At 34.6% G+C, this 20,125-nt stretch overlaps 1 protein-coding gene across 6 annotated transcripts in view; it reads left to right on the forward strand.

Annotated features, from left to right (window-relative positions):
* UVRAG (UV radiation resistance associated) overlaps positions 1–20,125 on the forward strand; it is a 312,994-nt gene that overhangs the window by 164,322 nt on the left and 128,547 nt on the right. For all 6 annotated transcript variants that reach the window (XR_012015697.1, XR_012015696.1, XM_072794671.1 and 3 more), the window contains exons 9-11: positions 14,603–14,687; positions 16,255–16,342; positions 17,244–17,304. Coding sequence is in view for 4 of the 6 variants with exons in the window: in XM_072794671.1 (XP_072650772.1) it covers positions 14,603–14,687; positions 16,255–16,342; positions 17,244–17,304 (234 nt within the window). In the remaining 2 variants the exon portion in view is untranslated. The remainder of the gene's footprint in view (positions 1–14,602; positions 14,688–16,254; positions 16,343–17,243; positions 17,305–20,125) is intronic.

The following is a 20,125-nucleotide window of genomic DNA, read 5'->3' on the forward strand; positions in this document are numbered from 1 at the left end:
CTTCCACCCACCAGTGTATTAGATCTTTTTTTTTTTTTTTTTTTTTTTAGTGTATTAGATCTTTTGTCCTGTATCCTTGTCAGCACTTGGTACTTTTCTGTCTTTTGTATTTTAGCCTTTCTAGGGGTAAGTTGTAGTATCTCCTCACAGTTTAAATTTTGATATCCCTGAAAACTAATGAAGTTGAATGCTATTTCATGTTTCTTGCTGAATGAGATACACTCTTCTGTGAAGTACCTGTTGGAGTCTTCCTGCTATACAACATGCCCTCCCCCTTGGCCTTTCTTTTTTCTTTTTGGACAGGCTCTCTATATATTTTATAGATAAGGTTCTTTGTTTGAAATATACATTTAAAAATGTATTCTCCCATTCTGTGGCTTGCTAGTTGATTCTTTAATGTTGCCTTTAAATGAACAGAAGTTCCATTTTTTTCAGTCTTTCCTTTTATACTTAGGATTGTTTATGTCCTATTTAGGAAATATTTGCTGATTTTAATATCATAAAGGTTTTACTCTGTGTTTTTTAAGCACTTTACTATTTTACTTTTTTTTTTAAGGATTTTATTTACTCATTCATGAGAGACACACAGAGAGGCAGAGACATAGGTAGAGGGAGAAGCAGCCTCCCTACAAGGAGCCCAATGTGGGACTCCATCCCAGGACCCCAGGATCGCAACCTGAGCCAAAAGCAGATGCCCAACCACTGAGCCACCCAGGCGCCCCTATTTTATTTTTTATATTTATATTTGCAGTTCATCAGGATTTGATTTTTTTGTATATGATATCAGATAAAATTCCTTTTTTTCCTACAAAAAGTCAATTGACCCAGTACCATTTATTGAAAACCTTTCTCCCTTATGCTGCAGGTTCATTTTTGTCATAAACTGGTGGCCAAGTACTAATGTGTCTGTTACAGCATCTTCTGTTCCATGGATCTATCTACCTATACCTTTGCCAATATTGCACTGTTTTAATTTCTCTTGTATTATAATTGGTCTTCTATCTGGTAAAGTTCTTCCACTTAGTTCTTTTTCAAGATCACCTTTCTTCATCTTGGCAAGGATGGAATCTTTTTTTTTTTTTTTAATGGCTGGCCTGTTTTGAACATTTCATATAAATAGAGTCTGTGGCCATTCACATGACCAATAACCAGCTTATTCTTGTCCTTTTGCATTTTCATATGAATTTCTACACAGAAAAGAAAATCTGGCTAGTATTTTATTGGTACTACATATATTAAATGTAGATATATGGTAGGAATATGGAAATTGCTTATCCATATATATGTAGGGATAATGAAAATCTTTACTGATTCTTCCAATTCAAGTAATTGGTATATGCCTTTGTTTATTAAAATCTCCTTTATAAAACGTTACTGAAATAAACTAATTGTTAGCATGTGGATGCTTCCCATGATTCATTGAATATATTTCTATTTTTTGATGTTTTATGATACTATTGTAAATATGTTTAAATTTTATCTTCTACTTTTCACTGATATACAGAAATACAATTAATTGTTTTAAAGTGGTAATGATTTTTATTATATGTGTAAGTTCCTACATTACATCCTGACTCAGCATGATTTACAAAAGCCTCCTATGACCCACATTAATCTGAATGCTTCAGCTATAAAGAACTTCTTTTAGTTTCTTATATATACTTTAGTCTGTCTTGCCTGCATTTAAGCCTCTGGTTAAATGTTCTCCAGGAAATTTTTCATGGCCTCCCTTTACCTTCTCCTCCTACCTCTACCTCCTTGGTTAGATGTACTACTATGTGCTTCCATAGCATCCTGTGTTTTTCCATTATAGCACTGTAATTATTGGTTTATCCTCTCCTCTAGACTAAGATCTCTAGGGAAGACATTACCCATGTACTTTGTTAAGTACTCTTCTATTCTTCGGGCATGGTACAGTGCCTGGGATGCAGTAAGCATTAAATAAATATTTATTGAATGAATGAGTCATATTCATGGTTATCAGTCTAATGTCATTGGCATCATTACTAAAGAATGAAGACTTCTGTAGCTTCTAGCTTAGCATTCATTTGGGGAAACTGATACTCATGTGAAACACTATAGAAAAAAACACTATATTGTTCGGCAGTGATTGTTAAAGCTATCTGCACTGCTACACAGCTTATATATTGATTTTTAGACATGAGAATCTAATGGGATAAAACCACTTAAGGTCATCATGAGACATTGTGAGCAAAGTCCATTTCATAGAGTCTCTGTTGAATAACTCCAAATAACTAGATAGTTGTGTATATTCAAGACCTGCTTTAAGAGGTCTCCTCTTCTGTGAATAGACATATTTCTTATGGTACTTTGGAATTTTTATTATACCTAAATTGCCTGCTACCTGTAGCTTGTATTTCTGCACGTATTTTTTTTTTATGATCATCAGTTTAAAAAGTGAGAACAGTATAGGGTATGAGAGGGCTTCAGGGTGTTTGCCATTTCCTGAAAAGAGAAGTAATAATATTAATAGTTATAATGTATCAGTTACCATACTTACCACTATATAGATATCATCACCACAATAATTCTGAGGTAAGTACTATTATTATTGACATTTTACAGTTGAGGAAACTATAGGTCAGGGTCAGAGACATTAAATATCTTTCTTAAGTTCACACAGCTAGTGACAGATAATGTTGGGATTAAAATCTGTTGATTCCAAAACTCCCATTCACTGTATGATACTACATTTTACTAGAGGTATGATGTGGTAAAGCCTGTGGAATGTATATTATTAATAGCATGTGGTAAAAAGATAAGGAGATGCAGTTCTCCCATTATGTTTCCAATTGTGTTTTTTCTTCTTATAATGATAGAATGAAATCCCAGGAAGTCTATTATCAGCCTGTAAACAGGTGAAATTATAAACAGTGATTTCTATGACATTTAAAAGACCGAGTGTAATAATAATTGCACATATTTATAGAATACTCATTACTGTGAGGCAGTATCTTGTTTTTTATTCTTCTTTGGTTTTTACCCGTTGTCCTATGAATTAAGGGTATTCTCATTATCCTCCTAAAAATAAATATATATTATTATTCAATTTACAGATGAGGAAACTGCATCCCAAAGAGGTTAAGTGACTTGCCCACGGCCACACAGCAAGTTATAGGGGAAACTGTTCAGGGTTACTGGTGCCTAACTCTGTAACAAAGGAAGATTATAGGATTTTGTAGATATCTGTTCTGGTGTTTTAATTCTGAGAGTCAAGTCAGAATTAACACTTTCTTTTTGTTTTTTTTTTTTTTTTTTTTAAGATTTTGTTTATTTGACAGAGTGTGTGAACAAGCACAAGCCAGGGGAAAGGGGCAGCAGGCAAAGGGAGACAGAGAAGCAGGCTCTCTGCTTAGCAGGGTGCCTCCATCCTAGGACCCTGGGATCATGATCTGAGCTGAAGGCAGATGCTTGACCAGCTGAGCTGCCCAGGTGCCCTGGAATTAGCACATTCTTATTTCTCCATTTTATCATGAAAAGAAAGGATGGTAATGCCCAAAGGTAAATATATATTTGCCAGGATAGGTCAGAATTACTAATTTTTTAACACTGACTCTTTACTGCAGGAGCTTTCCCCCAAGTCTTATATGTACTTTTGAGATGCATGTAATTTAGTATTTTCCTGAACTATTAGAACTTTTGGAAGGTTAGGATCAACATGTTGGTCTCAAATGAAAGCAGGAGAAAGAATGTTGCAATGTTGTTGGCTGCAAATGTTCTGCCATTGTGTATCTCTATAGACTGTGGTGGTCAGCACTGGGGGCAGTGGTTGGAAAGAAGGGGTAGCTGGACACAGATAACCAGATCTTGGTGTACCAGTAGATCTTTTCCTACTTGTTAGGGACCCTTGTTCTTCATAGTGATTGTGCTAGGTAACCAGAAACATACTTATTCTTGTCAGTTGAAAGAAAATTTGTGTCGAACAGTTTTCTTGTATACTTACATGCAATGTACTATTTAATGAATCTTGAGTCAGGCTAAAATATTTAGAAACCCCTGAATCACTGGTATTGGTAACATGAAGGGGAAAAATGTATTTGTTACCTGTGCCTGTAGTTTTGATTTAGCATGTTTGCTAATCATATGTGAAATGATTTACTAATATGAATATTTCTAATGGTGTCTTACATATTATGACTTCTCTTTGGAACTTGGTGTTTATCTAGGCACTTGGTTCTCGGCCCAAGAGCCGAGATACAAAGTCAGTAATATTAGTTAGGATAAAAAGTCAGTAACATTTAATCTTTGCTACTGATTCTTCTGAATGATCATAAAAGAATTACTTTGCATCTTTTTACACATGTGTAGTGAGGATAGCAGCTTATAATAGTGCCATAGGGATTAATTTGTGTAAATAATTAGAAGAAACGAGGTGCCTATCATATATTTTATATTTTTGTTTATAAAAATTTATTGCAGCAGGATGATTTATTGGAAAGAGGCAAAAAGATCATTTTTATCCATGCTGCTGACTTGCTGAGTGGCCACATAGTCTGAGGGGCCTCATTACTCCATACATACACATTTCCCCTTCCCATACCTCAAAGGCAGTGGTGTTCAACTTGTCTACAGCAACTTCCAGCTGGGTCATGAACTGATCTCTTCAGTATTAATGTTTATTAATGTATGCATTTTCATTGTTGGCAGATATTAGTAGTTTAACTTATGATGTTAATAAAAAACAGATTTCCCCTCATTAGTGTCTCAAACCAATAACCTTTCCATTAATTAATTATATGTTGGTTTACAGGGTCTGTTGCCTTAATTTAACCCCTGAATATTTGAGAAGCAACACTCTATCTAAATTAGTTTGCTTGAAATTTGGTTTAAAAAATGGTATGAAATGTTGGTCTTAAGAAAAAGTTTTTAGGTTATAATCTAAACACATTTTATAAATGTTGATAAAATCTAAGAACTCTTCAGTGGTACCTGGGGAGCGATACAATTTATAAAAGTGCAGTTCTCTAAGCTTTTGTAGGAAAAAGTTATTTTTTTTTAATGCAGTTAGTTTTCTTGATAGTAATAATAACATATATGTAGTACTTTATAGTTAGTGCTTGTACAGAGATTGTCATATTTGATCTTTAAAGTATCCCTAAGAGCTAGGTATGGCAAATATTGTTATCTTCATTTTATGTGTGACTTGGCCAGGTATGAACAGGTAAGAGCAAAGCTGGGATGTGGGCCTAGACCTTTTGTCTCTAAATTCTATGCTTTTGTCACTAAAACCTTGTAAAATACATTCATTTAAATCCTACATAAATCCTAAAAAGTGGGTAACTTTTATTGAAATCCCATCCCATAACATGCTAGATATTTTACTAATGGTGTATCATTTAGTTCTTAAAATAGTCCTAAGAGAATAACTTTTACCCCTTTGTTCCAAATAAGAAAAATTGGGTCTCAGAAACATTTCTCACAACTAATAACAGATCCAAATTCAAATTTAGGTTTCTCTGACTCTAACACCTGTCTTATTTCTACTAAACAAAATATTGTTGCTTTCTGTATTGTGTGTCCAACAGGTAAATTGACTGATGGTTTGCTAGTTATCCATTTGGCCTCTGGACTACTAGATGAAGAATTTGTTCTGCTATATTCCTTTTTATTACAGGATGGGTAAAGTGTTTTTTTCTCAAAAATGCCTTTGATTTGGTCACATATTAACTAATTAAGAGATCTGAATTAAAGATCTGCCATTCTCTCAATTTCTCAATGTAGTACACATTGAGTACACTACATGTAGTACACTACATTTCTCAATGTAGTACACATTTTTTTCTCAAAAATGCCTTTGATTTGGTCACATATTAACTAATTAAGAGATCTGAATTAAAGATCTGCCATTCTCTCAATTTCTCCCTAGACAAGTCATTCAACCTTTTTGGTCCAATCTCCTTTTCACAAAGAAAACATTTTGAATTATACAGTTGAAATTTCTTAAACTGTAATATTCTAGTTATCTCAGAATGATAGGATTGGCAAAAAGGGGAATCTGTTTACCTTTTTTATGAATCTCTTTATTTTTCCAAGTTTGTTGCCGACAATGTGTTTCTCAGCAATGAAGGTACGAAAAGAGAGAGAGAGAAAGATTCTCTGACCCTAAGTGTGATTCTATCTGTAGATTTTGTTTATTAACTAGAAAGCCATGGGGTGGGACCTTCCGTTTTAAAGATCTTCAATTACTTTTGGTAAGCATGAGCAAAAGCAAGCACATTGTTTTAGTGATGTAGTGTGTAGAAGTCAGCTATGTCCGATTTCATTGCTTGATTTAGGGAAAAAAAATCCTTCTTGGTAATTTCAGTAAATAGAAAGTTTTGATCCTTTCTTGCCAAAATAAATGTTTTATAGGAAGTTTCTATCAATTATGATCATTTCTTATTGTCGTTTTGTCATAAATCTGAGTAAGATAAACTATGTTTCTAGTTCTGTTTAATTACCTTCTTTTTGGTCAGTAAAGTATTGTGCTCTTTTCTCAAAAAAAGAATCACATAGTATATTTAAATTGGGGCTTTAGTTTCTATTAAAAGATCATAGATTTCTATTTGAAATTATAAAAACGATATTAAGCATTATGTAACAATTTTCTTCTCTTACATGATAAGGTCATGGATTGAAAAATTACCTTACTGATTTTATAATTCATTGAAATGATGGCAGAGTTTAAATTTTATTAGCCTGTATAGATGTTCTGATTTTTTTATAGCCATCTGACAAAAATTCCTAAACAGACTTCCTTAAAAATTATAAATACCTGCCTTTCAAAAATTTCTGAACCCAAGGACAGTTTTTCCCTGGGGTTTATGCTATTAAAGTCTCTTTACTTTTAGCTATTGACATTCTATGCAGCATGTGAAAGCAAACAACTTGGCAGTGGGGAGGACAAAAATGGGTCCTGAGTAAAGCTCAGATTTTCTTTTCAGAATGATTCTGTTTCCATGTATTGGTAATGATTTATTTCAGTAAGGTCTTAATTGGATTGTGGGGAAAGTAAGCTATCATATTTTAACCTCTCTCTTTTCCAGTGGAAGATATAGATAGGCAGAAATAAGCCACCTGACAGAATTTTCTTGCCATCATTTTTTCTTCACTTCCAGAAAGCTAGGCATGACATTTACAAAAAGTTCATTTGCAATTAGATCGTTCAACATAGAAATAAGAAGAGATCAGAAGGCATGTGAAGGCAATAGGAAGGACATTGAGTGTGTGTGTGCATGTGCACCTTCGTCAAGCCCTTTATTCATCATTTATGGAACACCTACAAAAAACCCAGCACCGTGTAAGATGTTAGGAACATAAAGACAGATATGATAAGTATACGACAGAGATATTTCAAAGATGTTATAGGAGAACAGAAAGTGAGTATCTGAAAGTCAACACCGCTTTAAGGAGATGACACTTAGGCTGAGTTCAGAAAAATACCTGATGGATACTTCAGGGGAGAGAGTGAGACTTTGCAGATAGAGGGAATAGTTTCTACAGAAACATGGAAGTAGTTTAGACAATTGTAGGTAATTCTAGTAAAGTTACAACTAAAGATGTATTTAAGTAAGAGTCCATAGGAGAGGCCAGAGAGGTAAAGAATGACCTAGTCATAAAGGAAGTTTTGTTGAAAGGTCTAGAGATCTATTAAAATAACTTAAGCAAACTTCTCAAAACAAAAAGTGGAAGGGATCATATTGATGACTATACTACAAAATGAAGGTTAGACATATATTTTAGAAAGATCTCTTTGAAGAGTTGTGGATAGAGAACTGTTAGGGAGTTATTACAATAATCTAAGCCTTCCGTAATTAAAATTGAAACAGATTGGCAGTGTGAAAGGAGGAGAGAGTATATATATTTTGAGAAGAGACACTACTGTTCAAGAAATATTTTGATGATGGACTCTACTATTAATGGCTTGGTGGATTGGAGGAGAGAGGGAGAGAAGGATTTAGAATGGTTTCCAATTTCTGGTTTTGACAACTGGCCAGATTATTAAAGACAGATACTAAAGGACAAGTTGATATTGGGGTAAAGAGAGAAAAAGGAAGAAGTAATGAAGACTTCCGATTTTGAATACTTACCTAGTGGGTAAGACAGTAAATAAGAAATCAAATAAAGTAAATATTGGGTGGTGACAAGTCCTAGAAACAAGCTGTGGTGTTAGATGGTAACTGTGGGAGACCATTTCTACAGAGATTGCCGAGAAAAAGTTTGCCAGAGAAGCTCAGCTTTGAAGGTAAGAATTGCTGGAAAAACAAGGAATATAGCAAGTGAAAAGCTTGGACTTAGAAAGGGCTTGAACTGTAGAATGGAAGAGGCCACTGTAGTTGGAACATAATTTGTTAGGAAGAGAGCAGTGACACGTAGGTTGGAATGAAAGGAAGAGTTTATATAAACGAAGCTATTTGCCCTATCTACTGAACAGGAGGGAAAGGCTAAGAAAATAGCACAGGGGCAGGTTGACATAGTAGCTAGTGGGTAGGACTGTGAAGGAATCTGATTGTTTCAGGATGGTACAAGGTGAAACAATTATATTTGATTTAGAGGAGGTTTAAGGATTGAGGGAAATGTGTGGAGTAGTCCCTCCAAGAGTGGGAAAGCAAACTAGTGAGGAAATTAGAATAGGATTGCCAGACAATGTGCCTGTTTGTGCTCTGTGCTTATATTTTTAAAGTAGGATCCATCAGACTGGTTGTATAATTTTCTCTACCCACTTAGAGCTTCATGGGGCAGGCTGAGAGAATGAAAATGTTGAACAAAAGTGAAATTATCCCTATTTTACAGATGAGGAAAATGAAACTCAGAAAAGTTGAGACTTAGAATCCTGAAAGTAGCATAAGTAGGATTTTAGCCCAGATCTTTCTGATTCCTAAGTAAATGGGCTTTCCAATGTAGTACACTGCCTCTCATAGGATCTGCCTCTTGTGTAGAATAAGGAAAGGAATCCAGTGCTTCCCATTGCACATTATAAGGAAGTGTATCAGTTCTTTAGGGAGAAAAAAAATTTATTGGCACTGAATTCTGTGAGGAATTTAGCAGGCAGTTTCTTGTGTGCAATGTATTAAATATCGTAATGAAATATAGTCAATTGCAATTTTGCAAAAGTTACAGCAAAAAATATCTATTAACCCTTGAGAAGGGCAGCATCATAAATCATAGTACAGAAAAGGCAATTCTGCAGGGAAGGAAACTAAAATAGTTCAAGTATATTGCATTTTGGTCATCTGACTTGATATAGAAACCCAAAAGAATGACAGTTTATTGGTTTTAACTGTAATTTTGACAGGAACTGGCCATTGTCCAGGCTGAGCCCAAACTCTCTGGTGAGAGAGAACCCAAAGAGTCTGTGTTTTGCTTTGTTGATGGAAGCAAGATTCATATTCTTTAGCTGTTAGATTTTCAGGAGACGGCATTGACATTTGGTTATTAAAATTAAAGTGTCTGACTTGAGTTCTTGCTGAACAGGGAGGGGCCTCTTCTTGACAGGGTGGAATGTTAGTGTGTACATGGACAGAGCCAAACATTTCAGAAAGCAATTTTGGAATATGGCAGACCAAGCAGATGCATTTGCTTTCCCTCCCTCTCAAGGGTTCACTGATAAGGTAATAAAGATATATGCATAAAAAATAAATCAGTGGTGATGATGAAAATAAAAGAGGGTACCATTGGAATAGCAAAGATTTTGACACAGTTCTCAAAGATACAAAATAGGATTGTTTTGATGAATAGACTAGAGTAGAGAAAAACTGCAGCATGGAACACAAATAGAGGTTTTCTGGTAGGGGCACCTGGGTGGCTCGGTGGTTGAGCGTCTGCCTTTGGCTCAGGTCATGATCACGGGGTCCTGGGATCGAGTCCTGCATCAGGCTCCTCACGGGGAGCCTGCTTCTCCCTCTGCCTATGTTTCTGCCTCTCCCTGTGTCTCTCGTGAATAAATAAATAAAATCTTAAAAAAAAAAAAAAAAGAGAGAGAGAGAGAGAGAGAGAGAAGAAAGGTTTCTAGTATAACACTCAGAGCCCTCAACTTAGAATTTCCAAGTATAGAAATCAGGAATCATGGAACAATAATTAGGGTAGCTGGGCCTACTGGCTCATTTTCTTTTCTTGATGAATTTGGAGTAACTTCCTATAATACTTGCTCCAACTGCTTTCTAAACATAATGGATTCTTGACCTGGTTAGGTCCCATTGGATGAGGGTTTGGCATAGAAAGGTGGAACAGAGCCTGACTGTGGACTTTTACAATTGACCTAAAGGGAAAACATCAAAGGCAGCTCTACTTAGAAGTGAAATGCCTGAGAGTAACACAATCCCAAAGTAAAGTTCTCCTTACTTGACAGTTGTGGTGGTTTAAACATAAAGGTACTACCTTCTTCCAGAATGGCATATATACTCTGAAGGAAAGCTTAACTGTCAATAGGACCTACCCCCTTATACTGCAAGCTCCCATTCAGGAATAATGCCTTTCATGTAAGTAAGTCTTTATAGCTTCAAAGGAAACCTATACCAGTTGCCTATACAACTATTCATGGATTTGAAAGGAAAACCAAGGGTCATCAGATATTTGAGGAAAACAGTATAAAACTAGGCCAGGTTGAAAAACAGAATAGTGGACCCAAAAGGAGCAAAAAATACAAAGAACAGAGAAAAACTTTTTTAAAAAAATCAAGTTAATATCCTCAAATTTGACTTCTTGCCCCTGCCTAAAAAGGTGGAAGGAAATTCATTTCTACCTTGACAATAAGAGAAAGCTGGATGATGTACAAAATCTTAATAACTTTTCTTGAATCTAAAGAACTAAGATTAAAGGACAACCAAGTAGCCTGATATATAAAAAAAAGATGGTCATATCCTAGAAGAGACAAGATGTGAGGACTGACTCACCAGTGGCAGAGCATGGAAGGAAGTTGGACCACTGTCTAAGAAGGCAGAATAATTCAGTCATAATTTTTAACAAATTGCTAACCACTAAGTGTGCTGCTCTAAGACTATATAGCAACTATAGGGCAGTTCATACCTGCTTGCTCTTTATTTTGTGATTTAGGGAATACCTAAATCTGGGGGTGGAACAGGTTCACTGAGAAAAAGCCTCCAGCAAATCATCTCCACCACCATCACTACCTCCAAAAAAAAGTTAGAGAAAATTTGAAGAATGTGTTACACTGAAGGTTACAACAAAATGGCAGCAACAAAACCCAAACCCAGCCCAGTTCCTGATTGTATTGACTCAACTCCCAAATTAACAGAAGAGAAATGCTCTTTTCTTTCTCTGTTGTCCTGTGTTCTCCATTGCACATGATGTTGAGTACTCAATCAAAATTTTTGAGACAAGGAAGAGCAAAAATGAAACAAAAAACCATCATTATCCCTCCTCCCACCACTGGCACCAAACTGTTATCAAGGAAGAAATTAACTCAAAAGAAGAAAAAAACTCAGCAATGACTCAGACATTGGGACTATCAGAGAGTTTAAAATAACTATGATTTGCAATTAGATCGTTTTTTGTGGTAAGGTGGATAGCAAGCATGAATAGATGGTAAATTTCAGCTGCAAAATGGAAACTATAAGCAACAGTGTAATGGATGTGCTATAAATAAAGAACAGGGTAACAGAGATGAAGAATGCCTTTGAAGACCCTTCAGGAGATGTGACACAACTAAGAAAAGAATAAGTGAACTTGAATATAGATCAATAGAAATTACTCAAACTGAAGTACAAAGAGACTCTTTTGGACAAAACTAAGATAATTTATTACCCGCAGTCCTATATTTTAAGAAACCTTAAAAGGACTTCTTGGGGCACCTGGGTGGCACAGTCAGTTAAGCTTCTGACTTGGTTTCGGCTCAGGTTGTTATCTCAGAGTCATGAGACTGAATCCCTTGCTGGGCTCCATGCTCAGTGAGGAGTTTGCATGAGATTATCTCTCCTTCCCCTCTGTCCCTCCCACTCTCATTCTCTTCTCTCAGTCTCTCTCTCTCTCAAATAAATAAATCTTAAAAAAAAAAAAAAAGAAGAAAGTAAAAAATTCTTCAGCAGAAGGAAAATGATACCAGATAGAAACTTGGCTCTACAAACAAAAAATGAGATAACCAGAAATGGTTAAAGATATTATAAGACTTTTTTCTTATTGTTAATTATTATAAAAGACTACTTTCTAGTACAAAAATAGCAGTGTTTGGGGATTTATAACATACATAAAATGTGTGAGGAATGTGAAAAGTGGGGAAGGAAAGAATTGACAGTGTAGTATTTTCAGTTTTTATACTCTGCATGGAGAAGCATAATAATATTTGAAGTAGGCTTGTTTATTGAAGTTATATACTGTAAACTTTGGGGCAACCACTAAAAATTTAAAATGGAGATATGACGGCCAGTGTTAAAGAAAGAGGGAATCCTAAAAAAAATATTTAATCCAAAAGCATAAAAAAAGAGGAATAAAGGAACAAAGAATAGGTGGAATATATAGTAAACAACTAGCAAAATGGTAGATTTTAATTAGACATCAATTACATTAAGTGTAAGCAGTCTAAATGCCTCAAAAAACTGAGATTGTTTCAGATTTTGTATTAAAAAAAAAGACCTAACTAAATGCTATCTATAAGAAACCCACTTATAATATAAAGGTAGATAGATTGATTGATTAAAGGTATAAGAATGGGAATAGTACACCATGCAAATAGTGAATTAAAAGGAGGCCAGAGTGGCTATATTAATATTAAACAAAGTAGATTTCAGAACAATGAATATTTCCCATGATAAAGACAGATTTTATAGTAGGGTGGAGGGATCAGTCACAAAAAGCCATAATAATTCTAAATATGTATGAACATAACAGAGCTTCAGTATGTTTGAATAGTAAAAACTGATAGAACTGACAGAAGAAATAACCATATCTACATTTATAGCTGGTAGCCACAACACTCCTCTGTCAGTAATTCATAGAACAAGTGAAGACAAAATAGGTAAGGATAGAAGACTTTAATAACACTACTAACTAACTGGACCACCCCACACCAGCAGAATATACTTTTTTTTTCATGTGTACATGGAACATTCAGTTAGGCCATAGTTATTATCATAAAGCAAATATAAAAGAAATAAAATGATATATAATATGGTCACTGACTAAAAGAAATAACATAGAAATCATTAATAGATACCTGGGCAATTTCAGCTATTTGATAATGAATTGTTCAACACACATACATGGGGTGGATGGGGGAGGTTGTTAACTGAATGTCATCTGAAATCATGGAGGGTGAAGATCTGGGGAAGAATTTTATTGGGGCTAAAGAAGATAAGTGGTGTTCCTTGCTTATGTTTGTTTTGGGGGCAAAGTTAATAATATGGATCATTTAAGTACAATTTAGAGAGCAAAGACGGTACTTAAAAATATGTTGATAAAATTAAGTTGGTGAATTTAGTACTAAGGTCTAAACTGTATTTCAGTCAATAATGTACTTCTTGTTCCTTCCTGCAGGGGATAATTGAAGTCCCCTTATCCTACTGAATCACGGTTTACGAAATTAAAACCCTTTTTACAAAGGGGTTTAATCCAGAGATTAGTGTGTCTGGATCTAAGACTTTTTCTGTGCTTCAGTATTTCTGGTATTATCAGGACTGGATTGTCAAGAGCAGAAGATACTCTTAGAGTAGGAAGATGTAAAAGGATTTTATGATGACATAAATGGAAATGTATGTTCCAAAAGTCGATATAAATACAACAATCAAGTATTTAAATGCAAATACGAATCTCTGTGTAGTGCTAAAGCAAACACTTAAAGGAAATTAAATGTTCTGTAATAGGATTGGGGTATGGGGTATCAGTTAAAATGTGGAATATTCATATAATTCACATCCATGGAGTTGAATTTTACACAGCCATTAAACATTATAACTCAGACTATCTGTCAACATGTAAAAATGCTTGTGACATAATATGGAAAAATCAGAATATACATTTCCTACACTCTGTAATTGTAGTTAAAACTACTTATTTTTATAACTATATTATAGTAGTCAAATGCAGGTAATTTTTCCTGTTTTACTTTATATACTTTCAGAAATGTTGCATAGCATTTGTAGGTGAAAGAAATTAACCACTTAAAAAAATAAACTTCATTTTAGGTTCATAGTATAATTGTGCTGACATTGTTAAGATTTCCCATTTATCCCCAACTCCCACACATTCATAGCCTCCCCCATTACCAACATCCCTCACCAGAGAGGTCTGTTTATTACAATTGATGAACCTTTACTGAATAAGCATTAATACCAGAGTCCATAGCCACTGTCTTTTAAAATGAAATTGTCTGAATTTTGAAATCTCACCAGAGGTTTTGGTCAGCAATCCAGAAATCTGGAAGCAGAGACTCTTTACTCTTTGACTCCTGCTAGAGGCTGGACTTGTGACAAATTGAACAAGTTGGGAGCTTCTTCTAGTTAACCCTCCAGAATACTTCTATGTCTAGCTTACTTTGTCTCTGAACTCTTTTCTCTCATGGTTAGGGGACAAGCTCTGCCTTTTTGGTTGTGATTGAGCAGTCCTATCTGCAGTGTTATGTCTAGAATTGTCTCCCTCCATCTCTCTCTAGGAAGTGCATTTTCAACTGAGCACCTCAAGCTCCAACTCCAGAAGGAATCCCTGAATGAATTGAGGAAGGAGTGTACTGCGAAAAGGTAAATGCAACACTGAGAATAATGGATAAGAGTGTTGGGTTTGCTTGGAGGATAGGATTTGGAAAAGTAGCATTCTATAAATGTTGCTGGTATTACTTTATTCCACACACATCAGTGCCACATTCATTTATTCAACAAATATTTATGAAACACCTACTCAGTGTCACACACATGCTAGAAGTAGTTATGAGAGCCTCGTATCTGGTCAGTATCAGAAACTTGAACATTGTTCTTCTCATTCTTAAGGCCACGGAACCATGACTTAATGTTTGAATCCTCTCGTCTTCTACATGTAGCGTAGCTTATTTTCTTCAGTCATTTCTTCAGATTTACTCCTGTTTCGTGGTAGTCCATTAGGATTACTGCCACAGCTCCTAACTTGTCTAACATTAGTCTCTCTGTCTTTCCAGTTCATCCTCCATGTGGCTTATCCTCAGAAAATACTAGTTTTACCATATTTTTTCTCCTCTTGAGAAGTCATAGTCATTGTTTTGCTTAACTTCAAATAGCCCTCAATAAATCCGTGCAATACAACTGTAGCTAACTTTAGTCCTCTACAGCATTCATTTAACAGATGCTAATAGTTTTTATCTTTATTTTTTTTTCCAGTACATGCTTAATTTGATGCTGCCTCTGTTCTTTTGCTCATGTTTACCCACTTTTCCTGGAAAGTCTTCTCATCCTACATTTTTCTTCATGAAACCTTAGCATTTGAGCATTCAAGAATGTTAGCCCTAGCAAGAACCATGGAGATCATCTTGTCTCATCTTCTCAATTTGCAGATAGGAAGGCAGGGCTCTGGGAAGTTACTTTGTCCAGATCACAAGGAAATAGGATTAGATCCCTTTTAAGTCTTTAGTACTTTTGTGTTATACTACTAGTTTACCTTCCACTTTGACCTACAGTTTTTCTGAATTCTTCTTTTTCTTAAATAGTTAACACAGTTGAGCAGGTAACTTATCCTATAGTTATTTTATCTCTTGGTCTTATTTCTTTAGTTCAAGACAAGAGCTATATCATCTCTTGCCACAACTTATTGTTTGTTTTTATTCTATTATTTTCCTAATATGGCAGCAGGCTGTTTTTTGAGGTAGCTGTGAGTGAAAAAGAGAATATTTCTTTAAAATAATGACATAGGGATATTTCCTGAAATCAAATTGGGCTCAGATTAAATGAGACCTTACTCTGCTTACCGAGCCTCTCTAAATTCTGTACCCTTGTTTGTAAAATGGGTATAATGATACCAACCTAATAGAGTTATAATAAATAAAGCCATTTGTGAAGCTCCTGGCCTATAGTGGTAGGTGCTCAATGATTATTTGTATCCTTTACATCTCTTAGCGTGGTACTAGACACACACAATAGGCCTCAGTATATATTTATCTTGATTTATAATATTTGGAGATAAGTCAAGACTCATATTAGCTATTATTTTTTATTCTACTTCTGAGTTTTTGTGACCTACTACATGCCATTTAATCTTCCTCTATATTAGTTATGTGGAAATAAATGTTAGAAAGCATGAAAACTTTTTTTAACAAATATGCTTTTTATCTTTCCTCATCAGAGAGCTCTTTCTGAAGACTAATGCTCAGTTGACAATTCGTTGCAGGCAATTACTATCTGAGCTTTCCTACATTTACCCTATTGATTTGGTAAGTTTCAAATTTTCTGGGAAAAAAATTTTTTTCTTAAAAGATGGTTTCTGTTTGAAATTTCTTCTCAATGAAAAAACTCATTGCTCTAGTCTTAATTGTATGTTCTGTCATGATTCATTCAGAAGCTAACATCTATTTAAAAAGTAGATTTAGACTTAGTGGATGTTAGGGTCCACCATTTGATTTTTTTTTTATATATATATCCATTTGATGGTGGAATGCACTCAACTTCATCTGGAAGAATTCCAAATAATTTTTGGTGTCTTTAGGATTTTTTTTACTCAGCAAAATTATCAACTACCATCATTTCTGACACATACATGTAGATGCATGTGTACTGCTTTACAAATATAACTGCCAATTAATTTGTATTTATTATACTACTTAATAAATTCCTGGGGTAACTGTCAGGATGTGAAGTTTTTTAATCTAGTTTCTTAGAGTAATTGTAAAAAGTAAAACTTGAATAAAATTAGCTTGATGAGAATTATTTTTTTTAAAGAGAGCCAAATCACTAAATGAAAAGAGATTGAAATGACTAATTTTCTGAGAGGAAAGCTAATACGATTTTAGGTTGCTCACAGAATCTTGTTAATTCCACTTAAAATCTTCATTTATATCTATGAATTGGTCAAGGGATATTTTTGTAATAAAAATTTTACATGGCTTTTTGCTTGGACATGATATTTTAAATATTTATATATGAATATACAGATAGTAGTATAATGAATCATTATATACTCATCACCCAGCTTAAACAATTATGATAATATTTTGAGTGTAGGACAGTATTATCTTGGAGTTAACACTGACCTACCAAATTCTTTGAGATTTGACCTAGGGTTTTTTTGTTTTATACAGAAGAAGAATTAATTTCATTCTTTGGTTACATTTACAGAATGAGCATAAGGATTACTTTGTATGTGGTGTCAAGTTGCCCAATTCTGAGGACTTCCAAGGTATTTTATTTCTTTTTACATCTAAAGATTTGGTGTAGGTAATAAATGGGTATGTTGCAAAGAAAAATAGAGATACCTTGAAGTGTTGGTTGCTTAACACTTTATCCAGAGAGTTTTTGGACTTTTTGTCCCTTCCCAACTGAAAGTACATAAAGTCAGATTTTCTGATGGAAGACATAAGAGACTATTTAGTTCTAATTGTGGGAAAAAAATATTGAGTTTATAGTTTTTTAAGTGAGCTTTAAGAAAATAAGACAGTAAGGATTTTAAGAATACAATAATCTCCTTATCCTTATAATTTGATTTTTATGAAGAATTTGGATGTGGTTGGAAGCAAAAGAACAAGAAACATTAATCTGTTCTATTGTTATTTAGAAAATCATATTTCTGGTAACATGAAACCACTACCACAGGTTCAACCTTTGTTATACTGTCATTTCTGTCCTCTTTCAAATAAGAAAAGTTACATTAAAGATATTATAGACTGTGATTCTTATTAATGGCTGTATTTTAAAGGATTAAAATTTGCCTAATCTCTTTACCAGTAGGCCAAAGAAAAAAACTTATTTATTTGACATATTGGTAAAGATTTTTTTTTTGGTGTTGTTTGCAAAGTCGGTTCTTTTCCTTTAGCCTATACAATGCTTTGAGGCCTATTAAATAGCTTTATAGATTATTCCCAAAGATGGTGTATTATCTATTTGGGAAGAAGTTATTAAAAAAGAGGGCATTACTAGTTTTGTTTCAGACCTCTTTCCATTTCCCAATAAAGAAAATGTTGTTATTTATCATCCTTTAACATTTAAGACTAATTTATTAACTCCTTTGGCCTTTATAACAGCCCTTACAACAAGTAATTGCAACATAATATGAGTGATAAAACAGGAATGGGAAAGCCTATGTTAAAGTCCTGATTCCCTTTCTAGAAACCATGTAGTTTGGAGCAAGCCATCCATGCTTTGAGTTTATTTCCTAATTGATAATATGCCTATTGATTCATGTCCTTACCTGTTCTTCATTATTGTTGTGAAGATTAGATCTGTAAAAGCACGAACGACATTTGCCGTATCTTTAAATCCTCACAAAAACAAAGGAAACCTACAAGGAAAGTAGTTTAATTTCCTAACATGTAAATGAGCTATTTAATGACTTGCTCGAGACCTCAAAGCTTAGGTAATGATCTAGCTGGAATTTGTTTGATTTCCATTGTAAAATGTTCCAATCTCTGTAAATCATACAAATGTGCTTTGGTGTTAATTTTAGGCAAAGTTATGATGTCCTGAAGGCCATTAGCACATCCTTTCCCTCATTTGTTCATTCATTCAACAAACCTATCGAGTACCTTGAGCCCTTGCCAGGTTCCAGGGATACAAAACATTCATTCACTGGTAAAATATTAATTGAGCACACTGACATGCCAGGCATTGTACTAGGTTTTGAGAATATAATGATAGAAAAAACAAGTATGTCCTTTCATGGAGCATATATCCTATTGAGGGAAACACCCAGTAAATAGTAAGTATTTAACAAGTATTTCATAAAGGAACATGCTTTCATAGACAATAAGGGAACCTACTTTAGATAAAGCAGTCAGAGACCTCTCTGGAAAAATATCTAATAGAAAATTTGAAGGCTGAAAGAGTCCAACTCTGCTCCATCTGGGAGAAGAGCTTTCCTAGAAGAGGGGGCGGGCAAGTACAAAGTTCATGATGGAGGAATAGGCTTGATACATCTGAAAAAATTCCAGGACGGGGAAGTATGGGAGAAAAGACCTGTATTTCGGCAAATCATGTGATCTCTCAGCTTGATTTCTTCACTTGTAAAATGAGGTAATATCTACATCTCTAATTTATTGTTAGGACTGCATGAGATCATATTTGAAAAAGCTTTTCATAGAATATATTTATATAAATGTAATTGAAATTCATTGCAAGAGAAAGGAGGTAAAGGAAGGAAAAAGTAGGAGAGAAAGAAGGAAGGACAGAAAAGACCAGACCTATATGACTGGAGACTAGTGAACAGGGGAAAGAGTTACATCAGAGGACATAGGAGAGGTCTGCCAGGGAAGTTACTGTAAAGACTTTATGTTTTATTCTCAGTAGGGGGCGAAGACCCTGAAGGGCTTCAAGAAGGGAGATAACATGAGTTGATTTATGTTTTTAAAAGTCACTCTGCTTCCTAAATACGGATTGATCTGCAGGGAGGTGGTAAGGGACGTAGGGGTATCAGTATTGGTGATGGTCATCTTACTCCACTCTGGGATGTTTCTTGATTCTATTTTTGTTTTATATGAAGTGTTTTGTTTGCTAGTTTTTCATAGCTTTTGTTACCTCTCTATTCTTAGTATGTCCACCAAGCTGAATATATTTTTCCTATCCTTTAAAAGATTAGTTTAGCTCTTTAGTTCAATTGGTGAAAGATGAAATGGGAAGTAAAATAAAACAAATGTATAATTTTACTCTAAGGCCCTATTCACTCCCTATGATGTCTAGCAATCAGAAATTTTAAGAAGCACATGTGGTAGTGTTAGACTTTAAAATCATATGTTAGCATTTTGCAAGTTACTTTGGTATACTCAATTCACTAAGAGCCTTGTATGTATCACTTGCTGGGCCAGGTGCTGAGACTATGCACATTGAGATGAGTTAGGACATTGATCCTACCTCAGTGAACTTTCAGTCTAGGTGAGGCCATTAAACTTGTAATCAAAGTGATCAAGACATATTTATTGATTTCATACTCTGTATCAGGCACTTTGAAGTTTATACCAGGGACACAGCATTCAAAGAAGTGGAAATAATCAGTGCCATCAGAAGGGGAG

Source organism: Canis lupus, chromosome 23 (genome assembly GCF_048164855.1).
Source record: "Canis lupus baileyi chromosome 23, mCanLup2.hap1, whole genome shotgun sequence".
NCBI lineage: Eukaryota > Metazoa > Chordata > Mammalia > Carnivora > Canidae > Canis > Canis lupus.